The 15696-nt window shown below is 47.1% G+C and overlaps 1 protein-coding gene and 1 long non-coding RNA gene across 5 annotated transcripts in view; one reads left to right on the top strand and one right to left on the bottom strand.

Moving 5' to 3' along the window:
- Positions 1–205, bottom strand: part of H6PD (hexose-6-phosphate dehydrogenase/glucose 1-dehydrogenase) — a 29206-nt gene extending 29001 nt beyond the window's left edge. For 2 of the 4 annotated variants that reach the window (XM_038537889.1, XM_038537890.1), the window contains exon 1: positions 112–131. In XM_038537889.1, the coding sequence (XP_038393817.1) occupies positions 112–116 (5 nt within the window). In that variant the 5' untranslated portion in view covers positions 117–131. Of the gene's footprint in view, positions 1–111 lie in introns of all 4 variants that reach the window. The other 2 variants (XM_038537891.1, XM_038537895.1) reach the window with 2 other exon arrangements.
- Positions 11–4640, top strand: LOC111095990. Its single transcript, XR_005359884.1, has 2 exons — positions 11–248; positions 3033–4640. It is a non-coding gene; the product is annotated as an uncharacterized LOC111095990 (long non-coding RNA).
- Positions 4641–15696: the final 11056 nt, after the last annotated feature.

Below are 15696 nucleotides of genomic sequence, written 5' to 3'. Positions count from 1 at the left end.
GCACACGCCGCGGCGCCGCCCAGAAGGCCCGAGAGCTCCCGGGCCGCGGGGCCGCCCCCCGCCCCGACCGCGGCCGAAGGAGCCGGAGACCCGGCGGGGGAGGCAGCTTACTTCATCTGGGCCGTCGGAGCCGGCCGCTTCTCCGGGCAAGGTCGGCGGCGGCGCGGGGCGCGCGACACTGCGGGCCGGGCTCGGGCCAGGCCGCGGCCCCGCGCATCCTCGTCCGCAGGCGCCGCCCGCCCCGACAGGTGCGTGTCACGCGGCCCCGCGTCGGACGCGCGCTCGGGTTTCGCCGAGAGGAACCGGGGGCGACCGGCGCGGAGGGCGCGGAGGGCGCGGAGGGCGCGGAGGGCGCGAGGCCGAGTCCGCCCGGCCGCCCCTTCCGTGCCCCACGCGAGCCGTGGCAGGACCGGCAGCCCGGGGGGGTCCCCCAACCCCGACCCCCCGCGCGCGGGCCCGGGTCCCAAACCACAGCGGCCTCGGCTCGCGCGCGCGCAGTGGGGCCGACTCAGGGGCGCGCGCGCGCAGTCGGGTCCGCGGCGAGGGGCGCGCGGCGGAGGCGCAGGCGAAGCCACGCCCCCTAGTTCGGAGTCGCCCCGGGGGGGGGAGGCGGGGCCTCCGGAATGATTTCTTGGTTAGCGTGGATGGGGCGGGACTTCAGAGCGAAGTGGGCGGGCAAGCGGCGCGGCTGCCCTTCTGGTCGCCAGCGCAGGGTTCTGCTGTGCATCTGAGGCGCTGCCCTCTGAGACCCACGAATGGCCGGGGAAGTGGTTGTGTCGTGGAGGAAGCCTGGAGGGCGGGTGGCCGGGTCGTCCCCAGGATCTGGCATGAGCTGTGGGACCTGGAACAGGTTACCTGACCTCCTCAGGCCTTGCCCATACAGGCCTTGCCCATCTGTACAAAGAGCAGCTTGGTTCATCCCACTTGCGACGCCCCGCAGTGGTGATTTAGGTGATTTAGGGGTCCGAGAGCTCACTATGGCCCCGGCTCCGCTTTTAGCTTCAAATCTCTGCTAATATCCACGTGACCTTGAAGACCCAAGCCTGTACAGTAGGGGCAGTAAGAGGATGTGCTTCAGCGGTGATGCGGCCTGTGACAAGCACTCAGTAAATGGGAGCTTGCACCTGTGTGCCATTATTAGCAAGACACAGTAAATGGGGCTAAGCCCTCCCTGTAGGGTAGTGGCAGGGTGTGTACATGGGATGACATGGTCATTGCTGCTGCTTTCAGCACCCAGGGGATGGTACACTAGTCCTCTACCCTTGTCCTTACCAAGGTCATGCAGCATCTAACCCTCACCCTGCCGCGACCTTGTGCCTGCTTTTCTCCCAGCCCTACAGGGCTGTGGGCGCTCCTAGTGGCACCCCAGCCATGAGAGAGGCAGCTGCTGCTTCCTGAGTGAAGATCCTGAGTGACCTCAGGTCATTACGGCAAGGCCACCCAGGACCACCTCCTGGATATGAATCCCACATCCCTACTCCTAGAGCATCTTAGCTCTGTCCCTTCTCCAGATCCACCTTCCTCCCAGCGCAGGGACAGGAGAACACATGGTCTCCTCTGCTAAAGTGTGCAGACCACCCAGGAAATGGATTCTGACTGGAGAGGAAAAGCTGGTAGCAGCCTTTTATTTCACAAAGGTTCCATTAGGGGTAGTGCATTGAGAACTAGTAGAGGGAACGTGGCAGTGACCAGCAAAACGGAGTGGAGCCAACAGGCAAGATTGCCACACAGGATATTGGGCAAGAGGGTTCCAGGAAGACTGGGAAGCCAAAGTGGGTGGAGCCCCACTGTCAGCACAGCCAGGGGGCCACCTGGGGGCTTGCAATGAGCTGCCAGGCCTCAGGAAGAATTAAGGCCATACAGGGTGGGACCTGGGGAGAGGGTCAAGAAGCCAGGTATCCACTGGCTGGAAGTGGGCAGGAGGGTCTGGGGCATCGGAGCCAAACCAGTCTGGGTGATACCAGGACTCTTGGCCAAGAGCCCTTCCCATGTTTTGTAACCCTGAGTGCACCATGCCTCACACAACTGTGTAAACTGGGGCTGAGGGAGGTACAGATGAGAGAAGGCAGGTGCCCAAGGACTAAGACGAGCCCAGGGGATATTTCCTAGGTCCCTAATACAGCCATCGCAAAGGTGATCTGTGGGTACCTTGAGGACATAGTCAAATCAATCATAAGCAGCTTTTTTTTTAAAGAAGGTGTTGATTTATCTTAGGGAGAGAGAGAGTGCACATGCACATGCAAGCAGACAGAGGGGCAGAGGGAGAGGGAGAAAGAATCCTCAAGCAGATTCCCAGCTGAGCTCAGACTCCCACTTCCTACCAAGGGGCTTGATCCAACCATTCTGAGATCACAACTAGAGCCAAAATCAAGAGTTGGCCGCTTAACTGACTCAGCCATCCAGGCACCTCAATTGTAAGCAGTTTATTAAGAAAATGCATGTGTCCACTTAGGTGTCAGTGGGGTGGGGTCTGAGGAGTGACTTGAAATGAGCCTAGGATCTCACAACTGCTTTCCCTGCTGCTCCTTCCACTCCCATGCATCACTGAGATGTTTTTATTTCTCTACCCTCCCCCCTTATTTTTAAAGTCCTTATCTCAGGCTCATCCTGACTCTGTACCTTCTAGTCTGATATGGACCAGTACTTTGCTTTCTTTCCATCATGAAAACAATTTGGTCTCGGGGCACCTGGGTGGCTTACTTGGTTAAGCATCTGCCTTCAACTCAGATCATGATCCCGGGGTCCTGGGATGGAGCCCCACATCCGGCTCCCTGCTCAGTGGAGAGCCTGCTTCTCTCTCTCCCTCTGCTGCTCCCCCCTGCTTGTGCGCTCTCTCTCTCTCTCTCTCTCTCTCTCTGTCAAATAAATAAATAAAATCTTTTTAAAGAGAAAAAAGAAAACAATTTTCTTTTCAGGTGTAAGAGTATTGCCCCCCCAAACCCACAAATCTAAGACCTTGCCCATTTGGGCGTGTTACTGGCTTCTACACATTTGCCTACCTGAAGCTTTTCTCATTTCTGTGTTACCAACAGCTACAAGACAATCCAGACTACATCACAGAGGACAAGGTGTGCCCCAAGCCCCCTGAAGGAAGCCAGAAGAAAGGAACAATAACCCGTGAGGCATCCTGCGACCCAGACTGCGTCGGTGGCTTTCCACCTGTCAAGGAGCACCCTATAGTTCTCTTCGTGAAGCTGATTTTTTTTCATCTTCCTAAACTGTAGGGTAGGCAGAAGTCAGGGTTAAGCCAGCCTGCTTCACAGACATGGAAAGTGAGACCCAAAAAGATGAATGACTCACAAGAGATGTCTGTGGAGTTAGAAATAAAATCACGTTGCAGTTTCTATTTTCAGAACCACTCACTAAGTCAGCTCTGCTTGTTCACTCTGCTTTTTGCACCAGGTGGGGAGGGGGAGAACAGGTGTTGTGGATTTTCAGCCACAAGTAGATCTTTTCGTCCCCAGACATGAGAAAGCTCAGCACTCCCCCCCCCCTCCCAAAGATTGGCTTCATAAAGTCTACATGAAGCAGCTCTGTATTGTTTTTCTATTGCTGCCATGACTACTTGCCACCATTTAGTGACTCAAACAATGCAAACGTATTATCTTACAGCCCTATGGATCGGGAATCCAGCATGGGTCTCAGTGGGCTCAAGCCCCAAGGCTGCAGGGCTGTGTTCCTTTCTACAGCAGCCTTTTTCTTGCTCATTTGGATGCTGCCAGAAGTCAGTTCCTTGTGGCTTGGGACTGAGATTCCTATTCCCTAGCTGGCTGTCAGCTGAGAGCCATTTCCAGCTTCTAGAAGCTACCATATTCCCTGGCTTTTGGTCCCCTTCATCGGTCTTCAAAGCCACACAGAAGGTTGAGTGCTTTAATACCTCCTCTTTTTTTGGGTTCATCTCTGACCCTTCTGAGAAAGGGCTTCTGCTGTTTGTTTGTTTTTTAAGATTTATTTATTTATTTTTGAGAGAAAGGGAAAGAGTGTGTGTGAGCAGGGGGAGGGGCAGAGGGAGAGAAGCAGACTCCCCACTGGGCGTGGAGCCTGACATGGGGCTTGAATCTGTGACCCTGAGATCATGCCTGAACTGAAGAGTCAGATGCTTAACCAACTGAACCACCCAGGCGCGCAGTTTTTAAAAGCTTCTGCTTTTAACAACTCACATGATTAGACTGGGCCCACTCAAATAATCCAGGATGATCTCTCCCGTCTTCAGAGGCCATATCCTTAGTCACATCTGCAAAGCCTGTTTTGCCACGTAAAGTGACATTTTCACAGGTTCCAGACATTAGAGCTTGGACATCTTCAAGGGGTCATATTCTGTGTGCTACAAATTATAACTTTCCAGAGTCTCAAGCCCTCCTGATAGTCCAGGATCTTGAGGACTTTCTACTAATAGCTTTATTAAAATATAACTCACCCATTTAAAGTGTAAAGTTTATTGGTCTTTAGTGTGTTCACTGAGTGGTGCAGCATCACCAATATCCATTTAGAACACTTTTATCACCCCAACAAGAAACTGTATGTATTAGCACATACTCCCTCTGTCTCCCCAACTGTCTGAACCCTAGGCAGCCTCTAGTCTACTTTCTGTCTCTGTGATTTGCCAATTCTGGACATTTCATATACATGGAATCATAGAATATGTGATCTTTTGTGTCTATATACATTAGATACACATACATATAATGTGTACTTACATAATGTTTTCTTTTTCTTTTTTTTTACATAATGTTTTCAAGGGTCATCCATGTTGTAGTGTGTATCAATGTTTCATTCCTTTTTTTTTGTTTGTTTCATTCCTTTTATTACTAAATCATATTTAATTGTATGAATAGGCAGCATTTTGTTTATCCATTCATCAGTTCCTGGGCATCTGTGTTATGGGTTATTTCCACTTTGGGGGTATTATAAATAATGCTGCTATGAACATATGCATACATGTTTTTCTGTGGAAGGTTCTTATTTCTCTTAGGTATATACCCAGGAGTGGCATTGGCCAATCTTATGGTAACTCGCCCATTAACTTTTTGAGGAACCACCAGGCTGTTTGCCACAGTGGCTGGGCCAGTCTACATTCCCACCAACAGTGTATGAGCTTTCCTATTTCTATTTCTCCACATTCTGGCCAATACTTGTTATTATCTGACTTTTTGATTCCAGCCATCCTCATAGGTGTGAATTGGTATCTAATTGTGGTTTTGATTTACATTTTCTTTTTTTTTTTTTTAGATTTTATTTATTTATTCATGAGAGACAGAGAGAGAGAGAGAGAGAGAGAGAGAGAGAAAGAGACATAGGCAGAGGGAGAAGCAGGCTCCATGCAGGAAGCCCTATGCAGGACTCGATTCTGGGACCCCGGGATCATGCCCTGAACCAAAGGCTCAACCTCTGAGCCACCCAGGTGTCCCTTTTTTTTATTTTAAAGATTTTATTTATTGATTGATATACATTTTCTTGATGGCTTTAGACATTGGGCATCTTTTCATGGGCTTCTTGGCCACTTGTTTATAACCTTTGGAAAAATGTCTGGTCAGATTCTTTACCCATTTTTCAATTGGGGTGTCTTTTTGTTACTGAGTTACAATTCTTTTTTTTAATTTTTAAAAAAATATTTTATTTATTTATTCATGAGAGACACACAGAGAGAGAGGCAGAGACACAGGCAGAGAGAGAAGCAGGCTCCATGCAGGGAGCCTGACATGGGACTCAGTCCCATGGGCTGAAAGCAGGGCTAAACCGCTAAGCCACCCGGGCTACCCCTTTTTTAAAAAAAAAAGTTTTTTTTTTCTTTTAAGAGAGTTGTTACAATTCTTTATATATTCTGGATATAAGTTCCTTCCTAGGTAGATGGTTTACAAACATGTTCTCCCATCCTGTGGGTTGTCTTTTCATTTTCTTGATAGCACCCCTTGAAGATCTATTTTTCCTTTTGTTGCTTCTGCTCTTAGTGTCATGTTCTAAGGAGGCTTTTTGTTTTTGTTTTTGTTTTTTTTTTTTTTTTTTTTTAACATGGCTGTGATGCTGAACAACTCTGGTCTTTCCCATAAAACAAGTAAGATCTAACTGACAGAGTATACTGACCCTTGAAGCAGCAACCCTCAGGTTTCAATATAGGCCTGGGTATTTTTAAATAAGTAAGGCTAGAATGAGCTATGGAGTTTTTAAGAATATATTGAGTGATAGATGGCGATTACATCAGGTGATCTGAACAGACCTGCATAGGTAATAAACCACGTCACACAGGTAGAATATGCCAGTACCGACGTGTATGGCTCCCCATTTCAGTAAGACTATGTGGTTCTCTAGAGGAGGAAGAGGTGACCTTCTCAGCTTTTTATTGGTCAAGTTCTACTAAGGCTTGTAGAATTACCTACCATCAGGTCAATGCTTCTGTCTAGAAGAGGCTTTCAGTCCCATGGGCTGAAAGCAGGGCTAAACCGCTGAGCCACCCGGGCTACCCCTTTTTTTTAAAAAAGTTTTTTTTTTCTTTTTTTTTAAGAGAGTTGTTACAATTCTTTATATATTCTGGATATAAGTTCCTTCCTAGGTAGATGGTTTACAAACATGTTCTCCCATCCTGTGGGTTGTCTTTTCATTTTCTTGATAGCACCCCTTGAAGCATAAGCTAATTCTGTAATGATATCCAACCGATCTATTTTTCCTTTTGTTGCTTCTGCTCTTAGTGTCATGTTCTAAGGAGGCTTTGCCTAATCCAAAGTCGTGGAAATTTATGCTTGCATTTTCTTCTAAGAGTTCAATAGTATTAGCTCTTACACTGAGACTTTTGGTCCACTCTGAGTTGGTTCTGGTATATGAGGTGAGAGGTAGTGGGTCTAACTTCAGACTTTTGCATGTGGATGTCCAATTGTCCTAGGATGCTTTGTTGGATTAACACATAATGTGCTCTGAAAACATTGGTTTGGATAGTCATGCAACATGGACGTGACCAAAGTCCCTGCCCCGCCCAGTGAGACAGTCCCCAGCAGACCAATGCCTGACACATAATACTCTTAAAAAATGCTGACAAATGAATGTCATTGAAGGTGGGGAGCCAGAGCTACCAGGTTCAGCTGTTGGAGTCCCCTTCATTTGGCACATGGCTGTGAGTCACTCCGAGAGTGTTTTCTCTAAGCACCCTCTTGGCAGCAGCCTGAGAGGTGCATTGGTGCCCTTGGGTAAGAGAGATAAACCAGTAGTGCCACTATAGCCCAAGCCAGATCTCTGGGGGGGAAAAATCCCAAATTTTGTTCTGAGGCTGCCCAGGAGGTAAGGAGTCAAGAGAAAAGAAGAGAGAAGATGGGGGAGCAGCTGGCCTGGATGTGAACCAGGACAGGGGACCTTGAGTAACAAAGCAAGAGGTGCCTGTACTCAAGGTCAATGTTTCTTGCCTTAAGCTTCAAGAGTCAAAAGCAGGGAAAAGCTCTTGGCTGGCAGATGAAATGAAAAGATAAAAGTGCTGGCAGCCACCCCAGACATCTCTGCACCAGCAAAAGCTGCATCGTATCCTTTGGGCCAAGTGGAGACGCAGCCTGGGGACAGCCAAGCTTCTGGAACAGGCAATGGATGAGCCTGGGGTCTGGGGAAGGATAGGGAAACCTTTGCTGGGGAAACGTGATGGTCAGCAGGACCTCATGAGACAGTGGTTGGTTTCCCGTTGGCTTCTCCAGGAAGCAGGCAAGCTCTGTCTCTCCTGGCCCTGACACTACAGTCATCTTATCTGGGGGCTGGGAATGTGGGAGCCTCTGGTGAGCCAGCAGCTCCCTTGTGGCTGCGGGGTCATTGCAGGGGACATCTCCATTGTCATCAGACCCTTCCACTTCTTCCCTCTTCAGTGGTGGAAATACAGGGAAGGTGCCCGTTGTTAATTAGTCCAGTGCTACATGCCAGTCTGTGGAGGCTCGGGGGTTGTAAACATGGACAAGGCTCCTGTTCACTGGGAGCTTCCATTCTACTCCAGGTGGAGGGGTGGGGGGGGGCGCATGTAAAAGAATGAGTACAGAGTGACAAACGCAAGGACCACAATAAGACAGAATAATGGAGTGGAATGTCCCTGAGGCAGGAAAGGGTGTGGAATCTCTGAAGGATGGAGGGAAGGCCAGTGGGGAAGAGCACGGAGCAAGAAGTGTCCCAAGCCTAGTTGTGCAAGGAGTGTCCCAAGCCTAGTTGTAGGTGCCTGTGAGGATGGTGCATTTTATTCCAACTTTCAGTGGAAGGCTCTGGGGAATTATGAGTAAGAGAGCAACACAATTGGTTTTCATTTTGGAAAAGGCCCCGGGGCTCCTGGACCATGGGCTTAAAGGAGAAACACATTGAGAGGGTGGGGGTGGGGGTGAGGGGTGAAGTGGGGATGGTTATCAAAGGGTCCAGATAGGCAGGGGAGGGGCACAAATGTGTTACTATTTTTTTAAATGTGTTACTATTATTCAGGTTTGGCAAGACCAACTGATTAGGAGAGACTGTCATTGAAAAAGTAGTTTGTGACAGTCCCCGGGAAAGAGGACAGGCCACAGGGCTACGTGGGGAAGCCCCAAGGTCAGTCAGAAAAAAGGTGGAAGGAGCCTGGGAAAATGTGCACAAGGTTCCTGTGGGAAAGCATGGGCAAGGCAAGGTAAGAAGCCTGAGTATTGGCTAGTCTGATAGTTTCATCAGGCTCTGGGCCACGGAAACTGCTCCCTAGTTGTCAGTACCTGGTTCTGGGGGATTCAGGCAGGTGGCCCTGAGTGTGACAGCATGATAGAGGAGGTGGTTGGGAGTGTGGGCTCTGAATTGGTTGGTTTGTGTATGAAATGCATACTCCAGGGTAAATAATTTACGATCTCTAGGAACTGGCTATTGTAAGAAGGGCAAGGCCCTCCAGAGCCAGCCAGGCTGCAGGTGTCAGAGCATCAGGGGCTCCTGTATCTTATGGAGAGAAGTTTGGGAGACAACATTGGCAGGATTGGCTGATGGGTTAGACATAGGAATGAGGGAGGAGGAATCACCGAGGATGCTGCCTGGGTTTTGGTTTAAGCAACTGGGTCCCTCACTCTCAAAGTAGGTCTTTGGGAGGTCAGAAGACATAGCTCCCCCTAGGGAGCTTAAACTCTTGTAGGGAAGACCAGCTTCAAGTTGGGAAGGTTGGCAAGTCAAGTGGCATTAGGCTCCCTGAAGTATGGGTGGACCTTGCCTTAAATCACAGAAATATTGCTAAAAAGTATTGCATAATACAAACATTCATAGTAACCATTTAGAAGTCCTATTTCTCCATGGACTTACATTCATTTGAGAAACCATGACTTCCATGATGAGGGGCTCTGCTGCCATCATCCAGGAATGTTATGCTTTCCCTAAACTCGCCTTATCTGTCTTAGAAAAATCTCTTCATGGGAATTTAAGATGAAGCCTTTCAAAAATATACTCTTTTACTCCATGTAAATAATTGCTTTTTAACTTTCTTGTTTTGTAAGATCATATTTCATCAAATTCAATTACATGTAACAGTAAATAACTTCTATTATTACTTGGAATCAAGATTTAAACAACAGTACCCATGACATAAAATAATTTCTGTGTGGATTCGATTTGATGGTATAGGTTCCACGAAAGGTGGGACTGCTGATATATTTATATCTGTCACAAAGCTATAAAGTAGTATCTTCCTGGAATACAACCTTGACCTGGTAAGGGACCAGATGGGCAGGGGATGTTATAACACCTAAGTTAACATTCTCGAGTGCTTGCTAATTTAGATGTCACACAGCAGCTACTGTGAGGGTGGAAATATTGATTGCTGGTGAGAAATTTGATTGTGTGGTTTGGGGCAGGTGATAAAGGTCTTGAGTGGCTTTCTCTGACTAACCTCCCTTGATGCTGGAACATCCCATCCCATCAACTGGAAATCACACATTTGAAATGATCATATAACACCTGCAAATATCTATTGTTATTATTTTTTGGCCTCCGTTTTATTTTTTATTTAAAAAAATTTTTTTAAGTTTTTATTTATTTATGATAGTCACAGAGAGAGAGAGAGAGGCAGAGACACAGGCAGAGGGAGAAGCAGGCTCCATGCACTGGGAGCCTGATGTGGGATTCGATCCCGGGTCTCCAGGATCGCGCCCTGGGCCAAAGGCAGGCGCCAAACCGCTGCGCCACCCAGGGATCCCTGGCCTCTGTTTTATAGGAAGCGTCTTGTCTACTACACTATAAGCACTTTGAAAGTGGTCTGTCTGGTGGCAACTGTATCTTATGAATACAGACCTCTCCGCAACACCCAGCACCAAACTCTCCTTAGCACATACTTGGGTTAAATACTCTCTATATTACATGTATAAATGAGTGAATTAATTAACATAACATAGGTGTCCTCTGGCAGATCTTTATCGGATCAACTTTTTTTAAACATATGTAAGAAGTCAGTTTGGTTGTGCATCAAAGGACACTATTGAGAGAGAGCAGAATGAGACAAAATTCTGCAAATCATATGTCTGATATGGGATCAATATTCAGAAGATAAAGAGAACTCTTACAACTCAACAAAAAAAAACGAACAACCCAATTAAAAAATGAGCAGAGGACTTTAAAAGACATTTCTCCAAAGAAGACAGACAGTAAGATATACAATGGCCAACAAGTACATGAAAGGATGCTCAGCATCACTAGTTGTTAGGGAAATGCAAATCAAAACCATAATGAGAGCCCACTCATACTCACTAGAAGGCTACCGTCGAACAAACCAACCAAAAAAAAAGGGGGGGGGGGATAATAAACAAGTGTTGGTAAGGATGTAGAGAAAACAGAACTCTCATGCATTACGGATGAGATTATATCCTTGTACGGATATAAAATGGAGCAGCTGCTGCAGAAAAACAATTTAGAGGTCCCTCCAAATGTTCAACATAGAATTACTATGTGATCCAGAGATTCCATTGCTAAGTACACACCCAAAATAATTGAAAGCACAGACTCAGATACTTGTACATCAACATTCATGGCAGTATTTTTAAAAATTATTATTCATGAGAGATACACAGAGAGAGGCAGAGGGAGAAGCAGACTCCCTGCAGTGAGCCCAATGTGGGCCTTGATCCCAGGACCCCAGGATCATGACCTGAGCCAAAGGCAGATGCTCAACCACTGAGCCACCCAGCCCCTTATGGTGGTATTATTCACAACAGTCAAAAGGTAGAAACAACCCAAGTGTCAGCCAACAGATGAATAGATAAATGAAATGTGGTCTAGCCCCACAATGAAGTAGTATTTGGACACAAGATGGAAGGACATTCTGATACCTGCTACAACGCAGGTGGATGCTGAAGAGGTTTATGTTTAGTGAAATGTGAAACATTTTACGCCAGACACAAAAGGACAAATAGTGTAGGATTCCACTTACATGTGGTACCTAAAACAGGCACTTTCAAAGGAGACTGAAAGAATGATGGTTACCAGGACCAGGAGAGGGGGAGATGGGACAGTAGCATTTAATGGGAACAGAGATTCTGTTTGGGAGCATGAAAAAAGTTTTGGAGATGGATGGTAGCGATGGTTACTCAATATCATGAATGCTTAATTCCACTGAACCATATGATCAAAAATGATGAAAATGGTAAATGTTATATTTTGTCACAATTTTAAAAATCACTAAAAAGAAGCCAAGTCACATCGGGCAGCATCCCACGGACAAGGGGCTGAGAGGTACTTGGCTTGGGTAGCATCATTTAACCAGGTGCCCACATGTCTCTGCTGCACCCCAGGATTACATCAAGCCAGTCATCCTTTTACCTTTGTCTGGGGAGGGTTGGACACATGGATGTTTATCCCAGGGGCTGACATCTGCCAGAGCGGGGACAGCAGCCAATGTTCATGAGGCAGAACGAGAACTGCTTAAAGGGTCCAGACCCTGCCTCCATTGCTCCTTGTCCTTCCCAACACCCCAGCAATGCCTGTCCTGTTGCAATTTTATTGTAACAGGTTAGTCATGTGTTAGCTGAAGTCAGATACTTTGCCTTGAAGACTGGTCCAGTATGGGAGAGTGCTGAGTACCTGTTAAGTCCCTGTTGCGAAATAAAAAGTTTTGCATATGAAATTCAAACACATGCCAAGGGCTCTGAAATATGACATTCCCGGGACCCATGCAATCGGGCAAGGCAACAGTGATGCTCTCCTAATTCTCATAGAATGAAGCACCACGTGGATAAGGTCCCCAAAAGGATTTATCTGTATTAAGTTCCAGGATGCTTGGTAAAGTCAGAGCGAGGCTCTCAGGTATTTGAAGAAATCCAAATTGCAAATAGAACCCTAATGAGTGCAGCTCCACATAAACAGGTATTTAGAGGTGAGGCAGGAAGTGTAAATGGAGCTCTACTTAATGCATGTGCTAATTGTGTTTCCCTGCAATTGGGACATCAACCCTGACTGTCTTAAAGCTTTTGTGTGTAGCTGGTGATTGGGCGGGGGTGGGGGGAGATGGGTGTGTGTCTGTGTGTGTGTGTGTGTGTGGCAACGGGACTCCCCAAGTGCAAAAAAGAACAACTTCCTATCCCCCCTGATGGTGTGTAGCTGGTGAATGGGGGGGGGGGGTGGACAGGACTCCCCAGGTGCAAAAGAAAACAACTTCCTATCCCCATGGCTGGCTCAGACCTGCTGGGATGCTCTAACTCCACCCTTGGATGGAATCGAAGGAGGAAATCTGACTTTCCAGGCCTCGCTCTCTAGCCAGGATTTTAAATGTCCAGTCCCATATACTAGTCAAAACCCCAAAGTTACAGCTTCTCCCCACCGCCCAGCTCCTGGGGGAGGTAGGGGAAGGGCTGGTGCATGCTTCTACCTGCTATCTGTAGTCCCTGCCTCCTCCAGAATCACAGTTGGGGCAGGAAAAAGACACAAAAGGGGACAGGTGAGGTTTACCAACTGGGAAGCCATGGATCGGCATGAGTGTTCAGCAGGGATCTGAAGCCTACCGCACCAGGCACTTTGGAGGGTCTTTGGAGACTCCAACTGGGAGGAGCTCACACCTGTGGTCCTTTTGATTCCAGTGAAAACACCTTCTCTGGCTAGTCTTCTGTTATTTATTTGTAATCCCACCCCCAGCCCCTAGAGATTTGAACTCATCCTCTGGTTCCCCCTCCATGCCTTCCCTTCTCATCTGGCTGGGAAGATTTAAGAACCCTCCTAGACGCACAGCTGGTCTGCAGAAGCTCCCACCTCAGACCCTCTGCCTGGGGAAGAATGTCACTGCCAGGGGCTGCTTTAGCCACACGTCCCCTCTCTGCCTTCAGATGTGTCAGGGGAGGGCCGCATCCCTGGCGCTGGGGCCTGTGTGCCTGCCCTCTGAGTTCTCTCCAGAAAGATCCTTCCAGTCTGCTGGAGAATAGGGGAAAACAAGCCACTGCTCCTCCACATGGGGGCGATATTCACAAGACACTGACCCCTAAATGCCATCTTTTCCCTGACCTCAAAAGTGCTGCTCGCTTTTTCTTCTTCATTGTAGTTGTTGGATGTAAAGCGGTCCAGCTGTCCATACCTCACTCTGGAATGGGGAATCATGGCCTCTAAAGACTGAATGGAACCTGGGTCCTTTTTAGTGTCCCTCTACACATGCTTCTCATGACCACAGATTGTAGGCAAAGCAAGGAGAGTCTCCTGGCAAAGAGCCTGCTTCTCCCTCTGCTTATGTCTCTGCCTCTCTCTCTGTGTGTGTGTCTCTCATGAATAAATAAATACAATCTTTTTTTTTTTTTTTAAGAATTTTGCTTAATAGTAAATCCAAAAGGTGAAAAATTCTCAGCAGAACTTCAGGGAGTCATGCAAATCATTCAGGGGCTTCGGGGGGCCCAGAAAATTACTCCAAAATACCAGTTGCAGGTAAGAGCTCTAGCGGCTAATGAAGATCTTCACGGCCCATGCAGAGCATCAGCAAACTGGAATCCTCCTCCAATGGGTGAGTTTTGTCCAGAATATTAATGAATCCACCAGGGCCTTTCTCCAAGGTACTGCAACATGGATGCAACCTAATTAGAATGCAACCGGGTACCCTCTTGGACCATTTCACATTCGTTTACCACCTCTGGGAGCAGGCACCCCAACGGCAGGTCCCCTTCACCCAGCGTTCTCTCCCCTCCATCGTAGCACCCTGCCTAGCACATGGTGGGATCTAGATATGCCCCAATAGAATTACAGTCTAAGGATGGAAAATGGGGTGATCCACAGAGACCAGGTATTTATTCAAGGGTTTACTCCTTTCCTTAAAAACATTCTTTTAAAATTAGATTTGAGATATAAAAAAAATAAATCTGCTGCTTTATTTTATTACTCTTCTGATATATTAAATTATGCCCTTGGTGGTTTAGAACTGTAACCAGAAAAGTCTATAAAACAAAACAGTAAGCATGTTAAAATTGCCTGTATTTTTAAAAAGTGGGCCTTTAACATCCTCCTGCAGAAAAGGCCAGGTGCCCTAATAAATGAGGAAAGAGGACACAGTGTTCTACTGAGCCCATTTGCCTCCCCAGTATCCATTCGCCCTCTCTTCTAGTAACAGACACTTGATTTTATTCAGTGTGGCAATGTACACAGTACTGCATTTCAAGCTTCTCTTACAGCTAAATATGACCACATGACTAAGTTCTGGCCTATGAGATATAAGCAGAAGTTGTCCGAACAGATGAAAAGGGGGAATAGACTGCTGGCATGTGCTTTTTTCATATTCTTCCTCCACCTGCTCCTTGCTTCTTGCCTAGAATGCTGATATGACAACCGGGGCTTCAGCAACTCTTTTGGCTCATGAGGCAACCGTGAGGCTGGAGGTTTAAGAATGGAAGAAGAAAAGGTAGGAGGAGCTCAGGTCCCTGGTCACCTGGTGGAGCCGCCAAGATATCCTAGGACCTTTGACCTCTAGATTTTTTTTCATTTGCAAGATAAATTTCTGTTTTGTTTGTTTCTTTATTTCCAGCTTCTGTCATTTACTCAGTTTTACCTGTTACATTTGTCATAAAGGATCACTTAAGCACCAATCTTTTTTTTTTTACCCATTTTGGAAAAAAATCTTTCCAGAATGCATGGCACACTCTCTTGTCTTTTTAAAGTACCCACATAGGGCGCCTGGGTGGCTCAGTCAGTTAAGTGTCTCCCTTCAGCTCAGGTCATGATTCCAGGGTCTTGGGATCTAGTCCCCGCCAAGCAGGGAGCCTGCTTCCCCTTTCCCTCTACCTGCCACTCCCCTTGCTTGTGTTCTCTCTCTGTCTCTGTCAAATGAATAAAATCTAAAAAAAAAAAAAAAAAGGCTTAAAAAATAATAGACAACCCATATAGTGAACATATAAAGTCACTGGATTAAAATACAGGACACCCAGTAAATCTGAATTTCAGATAAGCAACAAATAATTCTTTAGTAGAAGCATGTCCCAAATATTGCCTAGAATGCACTCATATGAAAAAATAACTTGCTGTTTATATGAAATTTAAATGCAACTGGGAGTCCTGCATTTTTATTGGTTAACTCTGCCAGCCCTAACAGAACAGACCTTTTTCCTGCTGTTACTCATGATGATGTGTATGGCGATGCCTTGAGGGCCTACTGAGGCATGTAGGGCGACCAGCCCTTCTGTGAAATGGACCTAGATTTCTCTGCTTTTCAGTCTTTGTCCTGCCCTCACAATATTTCCTTATCCTCTTTGATTGTCGGTCTGTCAGTAGGTCTGTCTGTCGCTTGGATTCCTG

The sequence above is a fragment of the Canis lupus genome, chromosome 5 (assembly GCF_011100685.1).
Source record: "Canis lupus familiaris isolate Mischka breed German Shepherd chromosome 5, alternate assembly UU_Cfam_GSD_1.0, whole genome shotgun sequence".
NCBI lineage: Eukaryota > Metazoa > Chordata > Mammalia > Carnivora > Canidae > Canis > Canis lupus.
The sequence above is the reverse complement of the archived record's forward strand: the minus strand, read 5'-3'. Positions and strand labels throughout refer to the sequence as shown.